The following is a 14,671-nucleotide window of genomic DNA, read 5'->3' on the forward strand; positions in this document are numbered from 1 at the left end:
TGGAAATATCTCCAAGATCATAGAGTCCAACCTTCATTATATATTTGTATATATGTGTGTGTATATATATATATATATGTATTTGATTATATATACTTGTATTATATATAATATTGTAATATGTTGATATTATTATATATATAATAATAACATATTCATGATATTTATATTTTAATTGACCAATGTGAGAAGAGTCTCATTCTTCATCTGACCCCCATGTGCCCTAAAATGTAGCCCTATGATAAAATATCAGCAATTTTACTGAAACACCTGAAATCTTAGCATTTCAACAGAAAAACCACTAGAAAGGACATGACTGGAAATTCCAGCCCTGAAAAGCTGCGAATTTCTGAAGGCATTCCTGTATTACTCATTACTTTATCATGTTCCTCCATATTTATTATCCTTTCTAGGAAAAAAATCGCTTTTCTCATTTATATAATTCTTAAAATCATCTACAGATTCTAAATTTTAATTCACAGAGGGAGCAAAGAAAGTTCTAAGCCACAGGCATTCAAGTAATAGCTCCTAAAAGGGCTGGCACAAAAAAAAATTCTTCACCTAATAACAATAAAAATTCCTCCCTTTGACTAAAATTGTACATTGAGCAGGAAGAAATGCTGCCATTGTACATGTGCTGTATTAATTTGCAGGTCTTAATGCAGAACTTCCTCCAATACAGTGAATTTGCCAACATTTTTCTCCCTGCATTTATTTTGACACAAAAGATATGTTTGCAAAGGTTGGGGTTTTTTTTTGTTTTTGTTTTTTTTCCTGGTTGTCAACCTGTTCAGCCACATCTAAATCACTGAGTCTGCAGAGATGTCAGGTAGCAGATGCTGCTTGACACAGGCAGTGGGCAGAGCAGCCTTGGTGCAGCCCAGAGCAATAAACAAACATTGCAGCAGGCTCAGCATGAGGATGTGCCCAAAAATCCACCTTGGAAATGGGAGAGCACTCAGCCTGCAGAACAGCACAGTCCTCTGCCCTGGGGTTAATGCAGAAATCCTGGGGTGCAAAAATGTGTCACAAGGCTGACATCAAAAAAAGGAAACATTTGGTAACTGATTATACACAAACAAGTAAGACTCCAGGATCTAAGGTAGATGAACTCAAGTATTTTTAACAGAATTATTCAATTATTCAGCAGATGGATGTCCATGGATATTTAACACATTGAATCTGTTATTTTATTAATCTTTCCATTCTTCTTCTTGATCTTGAATATAAGTCTCATTTTGACCAGAGAGGCCATGAATTTAACTTCTTTTCTTAATTCAAGTGATGAGTCTCAAAAGAAGAAGAAAAAAAAACCAACCACAAAAAACCCCAATCCCGCAAAAAAATTTAAAATCCCTACCTAAAGTATCTAAAATGTTAAGAAAAAAAACAGGAAATCTGTCAAAACCTACAAAAAGTTATAGAATCTGGTACTGCTGTGCGATCACATGAGAAATACAACTTTCCTCACTATGAGGTGTTTTTGTACAATATCACTGACCTACCATCTTTGATGCTAGCACTTTTGATACTGCCTTTGGAATATTTGCAAAATACATACAGCAAATAAATGAAATTGGTCAAAACTGCTGCACTGTACCCAAAGAAACAAAATCCATCTGTTAATGCTGCAGAAAGACATTTGGGGAGAACACCACCATTAGTGGTCAACACAGCTGCAGTGAATGAGGTCTGGAAGAAGAAACTCAGAGGAATATGCCCCAAGCAGGAAAGGTAAATTGTGGAAGAAAGATTAAAAAAAACACTCTCTCAATCAGGAATTAACTTTCTAGCATGTAAAAATTAGATCAGTTAGCAGAAAAATTTGGTTTGCTGTTGCTAAGACTGAGTTACTCAAAAATTCAAATAAAAACCCTCCTTGTTTATATTCAGGGATCTCTGACCTCCTTCTAAGAGATGTCCTCACAACATCCTGTAATTCAGTGCAGTTTCCATGTCACTGTGACCTTGGAGGGATGGAGGGCAGGACCAGGGAAAAGACCTCGCCCATAGCCAAGGAGACTTTCTGCAGCAGTGGGATTTCTCCTTTGTGCTCCCCAGCTCCTTTATTGCATGGCTGTGCTAGAAACTGCAATTTAATAGCACTGGTGTTGTTTGTGCCCTAATGAGCACAATCTGATTATTGCTCTGCCCCTGAGAGATCAAACCTGGCACTGGTCACCTTTACCTCTGTCACTCATCATTAGCCACCTAAAATGTTTTAATTGAAATAATGGCCTGAGACAATAATGCCTGCAAGGCATTATTGATAAGAATTGTAAATAAAACAAAAATCAAGACAGCAACAGCAACAAGAAAGCAAAACCAGCATTGGCCCAGGGTCTGGGTGAGTTAAGGTGGCACAGAATAGTTTTGTAATGTTCCTCACATTAAGGAGGAATTTTGTTCTTGTGAAGAATACTGTGCCTTCAGTAACCTTTTAACTTCTCTAATCTGGGCCACCTTAACAATGGTAATTTAGATATCTGACTCAATCTTACCAAAGAAAATTCAAAAATTATAGTTCAGAACCTAAAACCTAAATGAGAGCTGGGCCAATGTCAATTGTCACTTTTGGTGCCTTACCTTCATGCCTAAACAGTACAGTGGAAACTAGCAAAGCAACTCTTTTTTGACCCAACTATTTTGGCATGGCAAAAATGAGATATTTTCTTAAACTGTATCACCATGCTGAAATTAATGCCATCAAAATGAATATCACCCACCTAGAACATTATGGAGCTTAGGAAAACAACAAAAATTACAGTTTCAGAAACCCCAAGGAGCAAAAAGAGACATTATCAACCTATCTGCTTAAAATGTACATTTACTTAAAATATTTGTACAAAGGACCTAACATTTCTGCCTAAGATACAGCACTCTATGAGCAAATATAATTTATTTCTGTTGGCATTTCATTGTCTAGCCAAGGCAATGAGTTTTTCTGTCTGAGCTCTAATTCTGTAATTTTGTCACTGAGGTCAGTGTGAGCATCCCCATGAGTTAATGGGACTTCATGGGAGCATAAACTCTAGTCCCAGCTTTCTGTGATCCCTTCTCCTTGCAGGAGATCCTGGATGATCCATCCACAGTGCAGTGAGCAGCATTTATTAAGCATTTATTAAGTTCTTAAAACCAGAATTACAAACATTCAGCTTGTCCCAGCATTGCAGCTGGTTAGGTGATACAGAACCTGGGCAGATACAAGGGAGATGACCAAGGTTGTGGGATGTTAAGATCCAGCCCTGCCAAGCATGGGATGGAGACAATTTGTGGCATTTGGATGGAAACCCAACACCTTTGGTACAGTGGTACCCAGGCTTATGCACCAAAGGCACAGCTGTGCTGCCCAAGCCTTCCCTCAACTCCACTTCACTTTTGCATCTGAAGTTCCCTCTGAAACTTCATATTGACAAATCTCCAGATTTTCAAAGATTGAGTATTTCTGGTATCAATCATTTACTGTGTTTTCTTCATTTAATGGACTTGTCATGAACAGCCATGCCCACATCACACTGTAAAAACATGTCAGAAGTTTTCTAGGCTTCAGCAAATTAAAAAAAAAACAAATCCAAACACATTCTGTGGGTCCTTTGTTATGGCTCCAGGATATACTGAAAAGTTAAAGTTAATATTAGTAATAATATTAATAATGTAATTATGATTTATACTCTGATAATATCACACACCCTCAGTCCCAGGGACTCCTTTAGCTTAGGTCATCCCTTTCTCCTAGTTTACAATCTGGGCTGCCTCAAAACACAATAGACAAAACAGAGGGGGAAAAGGACAGAGGGAACAACAAACAGATCATAGCACTGGATCAAATAAAGCTGAGCACAGTGAACTGGCTGAGGGTCCATACAGGCAGTTTCCTAAAAGCATCCTTTTAGGCATTACTATCATGAATAGATCTACAAGCAAATGAAATGCCAGACAGGTTTATTCTGAAGAATAATTTTGCCTTCCATACACAGCAATGTGAGGAAGAAAAAGGCTAAGCTGCATCTGGAAAATTTTGCAAAATTATGCATCAGTTGCCTCAGAAGAGAAATGCTTATCTGTTTTGCCAAGTCTTGCTTGTTGTCAAGTGAAGAATTCATTTTTTTTAGTCTTCTGAGAAAAGTAAATGCTCAAAAAGCACAATCAACTGGAAGAAGTAAACTTAAAAAATAAACAGAATATCATGCTCATATCTTTACATTAAAGATCAATGTGTAATTTCCCAGATTTCTCAGTATCTAATAACTCATAGGTGTTCACCTAGGCCAGGCTGGGCAACAGCAAAATCCAGCAGACCCATTATGTCCTCATTCCATGGCTATCCATTCAGTCCATATTTTAATTGATCTTCAGCTAATGAATTTCACACAAATAACACATAATAATTACAGATTTATGTTGAGCACCTCTCAATGTCACTTCCAAACAGCCCCAGAGACTCTTTGGAAATTCCTGTCATCATCACAGCCCACATATACAAGTAGTTGTGTACACACACAGGCTAAATTGTAAAGCCTACCAGAATTTATGAACATTTTATTTATTTGAAAAATTAAGATGAACCCTCCTGAAAGCCCAAACCATTCTCCAGCTAAGATATCAAAGGCTGAAAATGTACATGTCGTGAAGAGAAGCCCAAAGAGAACCACTAAATCAGATGACTTGTGGCTTCCATCCATCCATCTCTAAGTGCAGGCAGGAAGAAGTTTGATCCAAAGAATTCATAAAAACATCATTGCTAGCAAAGAAAAAAAGGTTACCACTAGAATTGTACATTCTGATAGAATGTGTAGGGACAAAAATGGTGAAGGAAGAATAGGAGAAAAGATAAATATCTAAAGTGGAAAATAAAAGCATTTTCAACCCTTCCTTTCCTCATTGATACTCATTATTTAGCATAAATCACTGATTCAGCCTCTGGCCAAGCTACCTCATAAAAAATTAATTCATATTGGAACAAAAGAGGTGTCTTGAGCCAATATTTAATACCTTCAAACACAGATTTATCACTCAAGCAAAATGAGCCCAGTTTATACTCAAGCTGTCCTAGTAATCCAGGTAATCATGGTGCACAGTATGAACCTGCTGTTTGATCAGCTGCTGCTGTGTGCAGTCAACTGAACAGACTCAATTCAATGTTTTATATATGAATTACACCATCAAGATAAAAACCAGCTGCCTGGGAGGCAGGAGGCTCCAGGGGCATCTGTCCTCCCCACCCTCCTCACTTCCAGCTGTGTGGAAACTGAAAAGTATGAAAAACTTGAATAGTACAAAGTAATATCTGTAAGATGAGCAGGTTTAAAATAAATCAAAACTTCAGGGAACTCTGTGACCACCTGAAAAATGAAGTGCCAACAGAAGCCAGGTCACCACCACAACTTAAAGATGCCCAAGCCTCTAATGAGTCACAGCCAGATTCTTCAGTGGTAAAAATTAGTGCAGCTGTGATTTATTTTGCCAGATGTGCCAGCTACTAGAAGTAACCCACAAGGTCTCAGTCTTCCTAGACTAGAGCACCCATTCTTCCAGGGATGGTTTTCACTTTGCTTCCCCCCCTCCTTATCCCTTGCCCTCCTTTCCTCTACACAATCACACAGACCCCCTACAAAATTCCCAATGCCCATCATTTCCTTGGGCAGCTCCCTGCTCTCCATCCATGGCTGCTGCTGCTCCTGATCCTGTTAGGAGCCCTCAAAACTCACACAGTTGAGTCCTGTGGGGCTGTGAGTGCCATAGGAACAGAAGGCTGCTCTTCCCATAAATAATATTCTCACTGTTTCTTGTCTGGGTCAATGCAACTCCTCCATGGCTTGACAGGCACTTTTCAGCACCTCTTTTACTACTCATCTATCCAGAACTCAGGTCTCCTCAAATGAGACCCTGATGACCATCCTTCTTTCTCTTCCCTTCAAGTCCCAAAACAAATAGGGGTTCATGGAGGAAATACAGTTTACCAAGTGAATTTATACTGATTTTTCTTTTAAGCAAGCTGTTTGAACAGAAAACTGACAGGACAGAGAAAGTACAAAATACAAGAGAATGGGTGGGTTGTTTAGAAGAATGCTAGTCATTCATGGTTTAAATACCAATGACCTGTAGTGCAGCCTCACTGACCACTGAAAATAGAAAAAAAAAAAAAAAGTTAAACAAGAATAATGCAGCATTACAGAAGTATAAACCTTAGACACGAATTGGTCCACAAGGGAAAAAAAAAACCTAGTGGATTAGATGAATTATCACATTTTGACCATCCTTCAAGGCAGCAATAATAATATCTGACATAAGTTTACAAAGATGAAATAGGTTTTCAGCCCAGAAGGAAAATCATGTTAAGTTCAAAAATGGCTATATAAAAATTAAATGACTGAAACTTTATTGAGATAAATGTAATTTCCTCAAGAAACTGAAGCCTGGCTGAAGCCCTGGAGTCCTCATCACAAAAAAAACAAGGACCAGCAGGTCCAGAGGAGGCCCACAAAGAAGGTCTGAGGGATGGAACACCTTTCCTATGAGGAAAGGCTGAGAGAACTTGGTTTGTTCAGCCTGGAGAAGGGAGGGCTCTGGGAAAACCCTGTAACAGCTTCCAGTGCCTAAAGAGGCTTATCAGACAGATGAGGATGAAATTCTTAGTAGGGCCTGTCACAATAAGGGATAATGATTTTAGATTGAAAGAGGGTGGATTCAGATTAGATGTAAAGAATAATTTCTTACAGTGAGGATGGTGAAATGCTAGACAGATTGGACAGGAGAGGTGGTGGAAACATTCAAGGCCAGAACAACCTGATCTAGTTGAAGATGTCCCTGCCCATTGCAGGACAGCTGGAATAGCTGATCTGTAGAGGTTCCTTCCAGCCCAAACTGTTCTACAACTCCTCAGGAATGATGACTGATTTTAGAATCATCCCTGAGTGCTTTGTAAGACACATTCTCAGCAAAGGAAATCCAAAGGAAGGTCTCCAATAATCTAGGGCCCTGCTCAGGAAACTTTTATAACCATGATGAACTTCACTGCTGTATTAGTGCACTCTGTGAAATAACTGCTACAGAGCAGAGAACACAAAGGCAAACATCTCCTGTTTTGGGAAGGAGCAGTGAGACAACATGGCTTTTTATCATGAAATAACATAACTCTTTAGTTACAATTGTCAGTTGTGCTATGGAGAAAGAAACTCCATAGTGGCAGTGGGAAATATGCCAAAATCCCCCAGATTGTTTACATACAGAATAATAACTTCAGAAGAAGAAAAGACTTCTGAAATGATTAAATTAGGCATAAGGCCTAATTCATTGTCATTAGCTGCTGTGCAAGATATGTAAATACAGAGAAAACTCTCTGCTGGTTTATAATAATGCAAGCAGCACTGGAAGTTTACCTCTGAGACTGTCAGGGCTGTGTAAGCTCACATAGCTCAGGCTGCTCAGGCAGTGCAAACATGAATACACAGCTTTTTGGCACATCCCTCAGCTTTGGATAAGACTGCATACACACACCAGTTGATAAGAGCACCTCCAGTAGCCAAGAGTATCCTTGTCAACTCACTCCTGAGATCAACTCAGACAACCTGAACACTCCAGGATGGAGCAGAGCAGTGGCTGCTCATCCCAGCCCACTTAAACACAGGCACCAGTGTTTAACCCAGCCCTGGGTCACTGTGGTGCCTGACATTGTGTTGCTTGCTGGGGACTGACACTGATCAGCAGGGGAAGGACAATGAATTGCATCTCTCTAAAATAACACCTGAACTTGATGGTGCCAAGGAGTAAAATGAGCAAATCATGATTCCTAAGTATGCAGAATGTGATCTTTTGGCAACCTCTTGATGCTACAAGAAAATGAAAGAGAAGTAGGCAAGGAGAAAACACATAGGATGGACATAGAGGATGCAGGTGCACATCTGTGGTCAAGAGGACCAAGCAAAAAAAATTTAACTGTGTCTTCATAGAAGGAAGAAGAGCACAAAATTGAAATACTTACTCTTTCCATGTCACTATCTTTGATCAGGAAAACTAAGCTTCCCAAGACAACAAGCTGGCAGTGTCTATGTGAAAAAATAGTGCAGAACATCACACACTTGATCTGAACAATCTCCCTAATGCAGACAAACATCAATCCCCACCTCCAGTGTGATTTGGTTCTAGTCAACTGCTCGACCAAACTCTGACAAATCTCACCAACTAAAAGCACCCCTGCAGGTGGCTGTCCAAGCAAACAATGCACAGGACTTGCTTACAAAGAGCTTTCAGCCTCTCCTGCTTTGAATCTTGTTTGTTCAAAAAAAAAAAAAAAAAAAAAAAAAAAAAAAAAAAAAAAAAAAAAAAACAAAAAACAGAAATCCAAAAACAAAAACATAAAAAACAAAAAAAAAACCAACAATTCAGCAGCACAGATAAGAAAATCCTGTGAACTTTCCAGTTTGTAAACTTTGATTCCTTACCAGTTATTTCCCATAATAGCTCAACATATTTCCCATAATAGACATAACAGCAATTCCTTTCCCAAAGTTTTGCCTTACTAACTTACCTTTTTCCCCTACCATATAGCTTTCACATTTTGCTGAACAGACTGAATGAACTTTCCCTAGCAACACCCTTTCATAATGGTTAAATAAGCTAATGGAAAACCTTTTTTAATGATGCATCACCCTGAGCCTTGTGAGATGAGATGGCTCCTGCAGGTAGACTGGAAAGCTTCTTATCAAATCAACTCTCAGACCAATTAGGAGGTCTCAGACAGTGAATTACAAGAGCTGTCCCTGCTGCCTAGGCTACCAAACTATTTCACATTATGCAGCTGCTTTTTTGTTCTGTTTACTGTGCATTGCCAAATTGTTTTTGTTTTGTTTTGTTTTTAATGTGAAATGTCCAGAAGTCAAATGCAGGTTCCTTCTAATTTGCTCATACTGCTTTAGCCATGAGAGGGGTTGAGAAAAAAAGGAAAAACTTCCTGCTGTCAGAGACAGGTGAAAATGTTAACCAAGAAAATGTTAATGAAAATGTTAACCAAGAGGTTCATCATGTCAACTGACAGGAAAATATCCTGGATTCCCTCTGCCAGGGTGCATCCCAGGGAGGTGACATTCCCTGGAGAGGGTCAGAGTGCTCCCACTGACTGACCCATTCTGGTTCATCATGAACAGTTATTTCCTCCATGCCTTCATTTGTTTTGTGGGGTTTTTTTCTTCTCCAAATGGACATCTAGCATAGGACTCCCAGACTAGTAATGTACTCCAAAAAACATCTTGTTTGGTAAACAATCTTTTTAGAGGAGGAGTATTGAGACATTGTCATTTTTTACTGGAGGGCAAAAAGAAACAAGTATCTACTAAATAAAATGTATTGTATCTATAGTTTTCTTACAATGTGTCCCAGAATTGTTTTAAATAACAATTTTGCCCTCTGTATCAGTCTATTTTTAAACAGATATAACACCATCAGATAACAGCCCTCAAAACACCTGGTCTGTTTTGGGATGTTTTGGTTTCATTTTTATTTTTAAAGTAACTTGACAGTGGTTCACAGATGCAGTGAGAGCTACTGTAGTTATACAGCACATTAAATTGTCACACAAATTAAAAGTGAGGCTTAAGAAGAGTAGAGACCACAGTGGCACCTCAATAATGCAAGAATAGGTATGGAAATATTTTTAAAACCCAACAAAACAGGATGTTATGCTGTCTTACAGAATGTTTAGCTTCTATACTTACAGGAACATGACAGGTGGTTTGTGAACAGCAAAACACCAAGCATACTTCAAATAACATTATAATTAAGAAAATACTTCACCTTCAAGGAAAAAAAAATCAATTAACCTCACTTTGATTGTAAAATCTGTGCAATAGAGATTTAAGAGAAGTATTTTCTCAAGAAGAACTGGCATAGGTTTAGGATAAAATCTGATCATTTAAGTGAAAACAGAGCAAGGAAAGCAGTTCCCAAGGGAAAAGCAGAGACAGGAAGAGACTTTTGAAAACAAAACCAGAAAGCCTTTAAGCAAAATCTCAGAACAGATTTCAAGATGTTATTTGAAGTCATTGGTGTCTCAATTAAGAAGATAAACAAGTTTGATGATGTAACTTTACAGCTTTCTCACAGTTGTTTTGACCCTCATGCTAAAGGAGCCTTTCAAAATGAAAGAAGGACTCAAAGCAAAGAGAAGAACCTGTCCCAATGCAAATTCCAGCTCTAAGAGGGTCTGTTATGCTTCTGATCTAAATATTCTTTAGCACCAAGCATTTTGCATGCAATGTGTGGCTAAGCATTTTCATATATGCTTTTTGACTCCAGGAAATTTTCCTTCAAAATATTTGGTTTTAATCTGCACCATTTGCAAAAAAATTCAAAGACTTTTGCTGAAGTTTTGCTCACAAAACAGAATCTACCCTTAGTAAATCCTCCTGTTCTTCAAAGATTTTCATCATCATCAATATTACTGAGTTTACCTGACAAATTCAGGAAAGCCACAGACCATTGCTTTGACTTGAAAGAAATTAAGACTAATTTTGAGTAGATTTTCATTACATAAAATTTAAATTGGCCAGTTTGATTCTTCCCTTATATCAAATCTGCAATAAAATGATTCAGCAAAGGAAATGGCATCTCCAGATAAAAGAACAGAGACTGCCAGGGTTGTAAAGGCCTCTGCACTGTTATTTCATTATCAGGTTTTTCACTCTTTAAATTTTAGACCCTACTAGTGACACCTGGATAAAAAGACAGGCAGAGATGCTGCCAAAGGAGGTCTGAGCCTGCAAATGGATCTTGCTTGACTTAAAGAAATAAACAGAAAGGAGGGAGCCAAGTGGCAGCTCTGTGACACTTGTTTGTTTGCATCCTCCTGCTGGCACAGCAAGTCTTTGTTTGCTCTGCATTACCTGCTTTGCCCAGCACACCTCGATGTGACAAGAGCCTTCTGCTGCTTTTACAGGCAGCAAACACAGAGTCTTGGTCAGAAGAGCCTCAGGCAGCTCAAAAACAGAGACCTTCTGAAGGAACACACACCAGCTGTAGAGCAGCAACAAACCCAGCCTCCAAGGAGTGCCTCATTTTAAAAATCCTACTCTGGTGGACAGGAGAAGGGGTCTCTGCAGCAGCTGTGCATGTTAGCAGGGGTTTTAAATCAGTGTGAGGAGAGCTAAAGCCCTGGTTTCACCAGCTGGCTGCAAGCTCAATGATTTACAGACAAGTGTGAGTCAGAGGTGGAGCAGGAGCTGTACACAACACCTAAAGGAAAGTGACTGAAGAGGGGCAATTATTCAGCAGCAATTTTTGTGCCTGTATATTTTTCCAACCGTTATGGGAAAGTAGGAGAAAAGTTGCTCCAGCATGACACAGGAGCATTTTGGTGTGTATTTAGTAAAGAGAAGTAAATAGAAAACTGTTCCTCCTGCCACTTGCTGCTGTCTGCAGGTGGCAAAGAGTGAAGAACACGATTTAGCACACTTAGAACTGCTTCTCTGTCGTGATGCTCTTCCAGAAAAACTCAGTGCAGGTCTGCCATGAAAATATTCCCATGGCAACCATGAGTAACAAGGGCAGTTTAAAAGCTGTTACACTGACTCTCACTCCAACTCATTCAACATGCAGCACTACTGCTGCACAAAACCATGCCACTGAAAATGTCTTTGTTTACAAGGCATGAACAGACATTTACCACGGGTTAATTACTTTAATTGAGTTTCACTGTGACACGCATGTAAATTAAAAATTAGCCAGAACACTGTGTCCGGAATCCACTGTGCTTTACAGAAAAGCCATGGTTAATTTTTTGCTGTTTGTATAAACACACTTGAAACACTCAAACATTATTCAGCAGTTTGTTATCAGAGAATCATCCTTAGGAAATAATGCCTGTGATTTTGTCTCTGCATTTTGTATATCATTCAAATTGCATGCTACACACCTTACCATGATGGTTAAACAGAAATCTAGAATTATATATAAGTAAATAATGGAAATTAAAAGCCATTTGGAAAATGAATGGAAAAAAAAAATCAAATTTTGTAACAGATCTCAAGTAATTGTTTGTGGCTTGGCAGGAGACACTGCTTGGATCTGTGGATGTGTGTACTCATGCTTTGAGGAGACCATCACAGGGCACAGAAGCTATCACTCCACACCTCCCAATGCTAAGGGACCAAAAAGCAACTGTTTGATCTGCCAAAGGCACAGGGGAAAAAAATCTACTGCTGATGGACAATTTATTTGGCACGTGCATCTGGAATAAAATGCACAGGGGAGAGATTCACTGGGCAGGCACAGAGGCCTTCTAGGCCAGCCTGGCTAAAACCAGCTGATTGTCACTCAGGTGCAAGAAGGCTCTGGGCTCCCAGTGCAGCCTGTCCATTCTGCCAGGCTGCTCATGCTCTCAAACCCATACCTGCACTGAAAGGGGAGCTAGAAACTTCCTATTCATCCAGCTGATTGCAGGCATTTTTCCTTTATTCCTCTACCTGCGCTGAACAAAAGGCAGCCAAGGATTGAAATTAATCACATGGGACCAAGGGCCTCTGCCTAACACCCCTGGACTGGGTGCAGAGAATACTGAGTGCTTCTCATACAAAAGATCCAGGGGTACTGCAAGAACTGCACAAGTTCAGGGGATGCTAGGACTGGGCAGTGGAAGAACCAGAAAAATAAAATGTAAATCTATAAAATAAAATTGAATTTAAAAAAAAAAAATAGTAAAATGAAAATTATTAGCAAAGATGAACGACAATGGATATAAATTATAATAAAAATAAATTATTATGAAAATTAACTACAGTAAAAATAAATAATGGGGAAAATAATAATAAAAATAATAATGCGAATAAAGAATAATAAAAAATAATAAAAATAAAGACTAATAAAAATAAAGAATAATAAAACCAATGATAAATTATAAAATAAAGATACAAATAACTAAAAGAACACTACAATTGAAACGATTCATAGTTTACAATGATAAAATGCTGCCTGCACCGCACGGCTCCCCGCCCGAGCGATGCTCCAGGGGCTGCGCTCAGCCGGCTTCAGGGGCCGGGCGGGGGTCGCGCATCCCCGGCCGCGCTGCCCGTCCCGACCCCGCACCCACCTGAGATGCCGCCCCCGACCACGACCACATCGCATCTCTCGGCCATGGCGCTGCCCGCTCCGGGGCTCCGGCTCCGCTCCCGCTCCGCTCCGCTCCGTTCGGGCTGTGCTGGTGCCGGTCCCGCCCGGCCTCTGGCACCGCCCCCGCTCTGGTCCCGCTCTGGTCCCGCCTCGGTCCGTCCGGGCTGTGCTGGTCCCGCCCCGGTTCGTTCGGGCTGTACCGGTGTCGGTCCCGCTCCGTTCGGGCTGTGCCGGTGCCGGTCCCGCCCCGCCACTGGCACCGCCCCCGCTGCGGACCCGGCCCGGAGCAGGGCTGCTGCTGCTGCTGTGTGCTGTGCTCTGTGCTCTGAGTTCTGTGTGCTGGGTGCTGTGTGCTGGGTGCTGTGTGCTGGGTGCTGGGTGCTGTGTGCTGGGTGCTCTGTGTTCTGTGCTCTGTGCTCTGTGTTCTGTGTGCTGGGTGCTGTGTTCTGGATTCTGGGTTCTGTGTGCTGTGTGCTGTGTGCTGTGTGCTGTGTGCTGGGTGCTGTGTTCTGGGTTCTGCGTTCTGGGTTCTGGGTGCTGTGTTCTGTGTGCTGGGTGCTGTGTTCTGGGTTCTGGGTTCTGTGTGCTGTGTGCTGTGCTCTGTGCTCTGTGCTCTGTGTTCTGTGCTCTGTGCTCTGTGTTCTGTGTTCTGGGTTCTGTGCTCTGTGCTCTGTGCTATGTGTTCTGTGCTCTGTGCTCTGGGTTCTGTGTTCTGGGTTCTGTGCTCTGTGCTCTGTGTTCTGTGTTCTGGGTTCTGTGCTCTGTGTTCTGGGTTCTGTGCTCTGTGCTCTGTGCTATGTGTTCTGGGATCTGTGCTCTGTGTTCTGTGTTCTGGGTTCTGTGCTCTGTGCTCTGTGCTCTGTGCTCTGTGCTCTGTGTTCTGTGTTCTGTGCTCTGTGCTCTGTGCTCTGTGTTCTGTGTTCTGTGCTCTGTGCTCTGTGTTCTGTGCTCTGTGCTCTGTGTTCTGTGCTCTGGGTTCTGTGTTCTGTGTTCTGTGCTCTGTGCTCTGTGTTCTGGGTTCTGTGCTCTGTGTTCTGGGTGCTGTGTTCTGGGTTCTGCGTTCTGGGTTCTGGGTGCTGTGTTCTGTGTTCTGGGTTCTGTGCTCTGTGCTCTGTGTTCTGTGCTCTGTGCTCTGTGTTCTGGGATCTGTGCTCTGTGTTCTGTGTTCTGGGTTCTGTGCTCTGTGCTCTGTGCTCTGTGCTCTGTGCTCTGTGTTCTGTGTTCTGTGCTCTGTGCTCTGTGCTCTGTGTTCTGGGTTCTGTGCTCTGTGCTCTGGGTGCCCGGTGCCGGGCGCTGCCCCTCAGCCCGGGCCAGGCGGGGATCGGGTCTGTCCTGCCTCCCACGCGGTTCCAGGATGGAATCGCCCTGGCTGAGCAGCGCAGCTCCCGAGGGGCTCTCTCCGATCGAGGGCTCTCTGCTTGCTTGTGTTGGCAGCCAGCGGGCACCTGTGGCTGCCAGGGCAGGGACTCTGAAAGCAGAGCAGCTGGGGGTTTCCTTGTGAACCCCCCGATGTAAGGGTTGGCAGCTGGTGCCGTGTGCTGTGTGACAGTGACATGTGCCACTGCTCCTCCAG

The 14,671-nt window shown here is 41.5% G+C and overlaps 1 protein-coding gene across 2 annotated transcripts in view; it reads right to left on the reverse strand.

Annotated features, from left to right (window-relative positions):
* Positions 1–13,364, reverse strand: part of LOC306799072 (amine oxidase [flavin-containing] B-like) — a 49,591-nt gene extending 36,227 nt beyond the window's left edge. For both annotated transcript variants that reach the window (XM_079299607.1, XM_079299608.1), the window contains exons 1-2: positions 13,330–13,364; positions 13,079–13,181 (exon numbers count right to left, since the gene is read on the reverse strand). In XM_079299607.1, the coding sequence (XP_079155733.1) occupies positions 13,079–13,124 (46 nt within the window). In that variant the 5' untranslated portion in view covers positions 13,125–13,181; positions 13,330–13,364. The remainder of the gene's footprint in view (positions 1–13,078; positions 13,182–13,329) is intronic.
* Positions 13,365–14,671: the final 1,307 nt, after the last annotated feature.

This window comes from Erithacus rubecula (assembly GCF_903797595.1).
Source record: "Erithacus rubecula genome assembly, chromosome: 1".
Lineage (NCBI taxonomy): Eukaryota > Metazoa > Chordata > Aves > Passeriformes > Muscicapidae > Erithacus > Erithacus rubecula.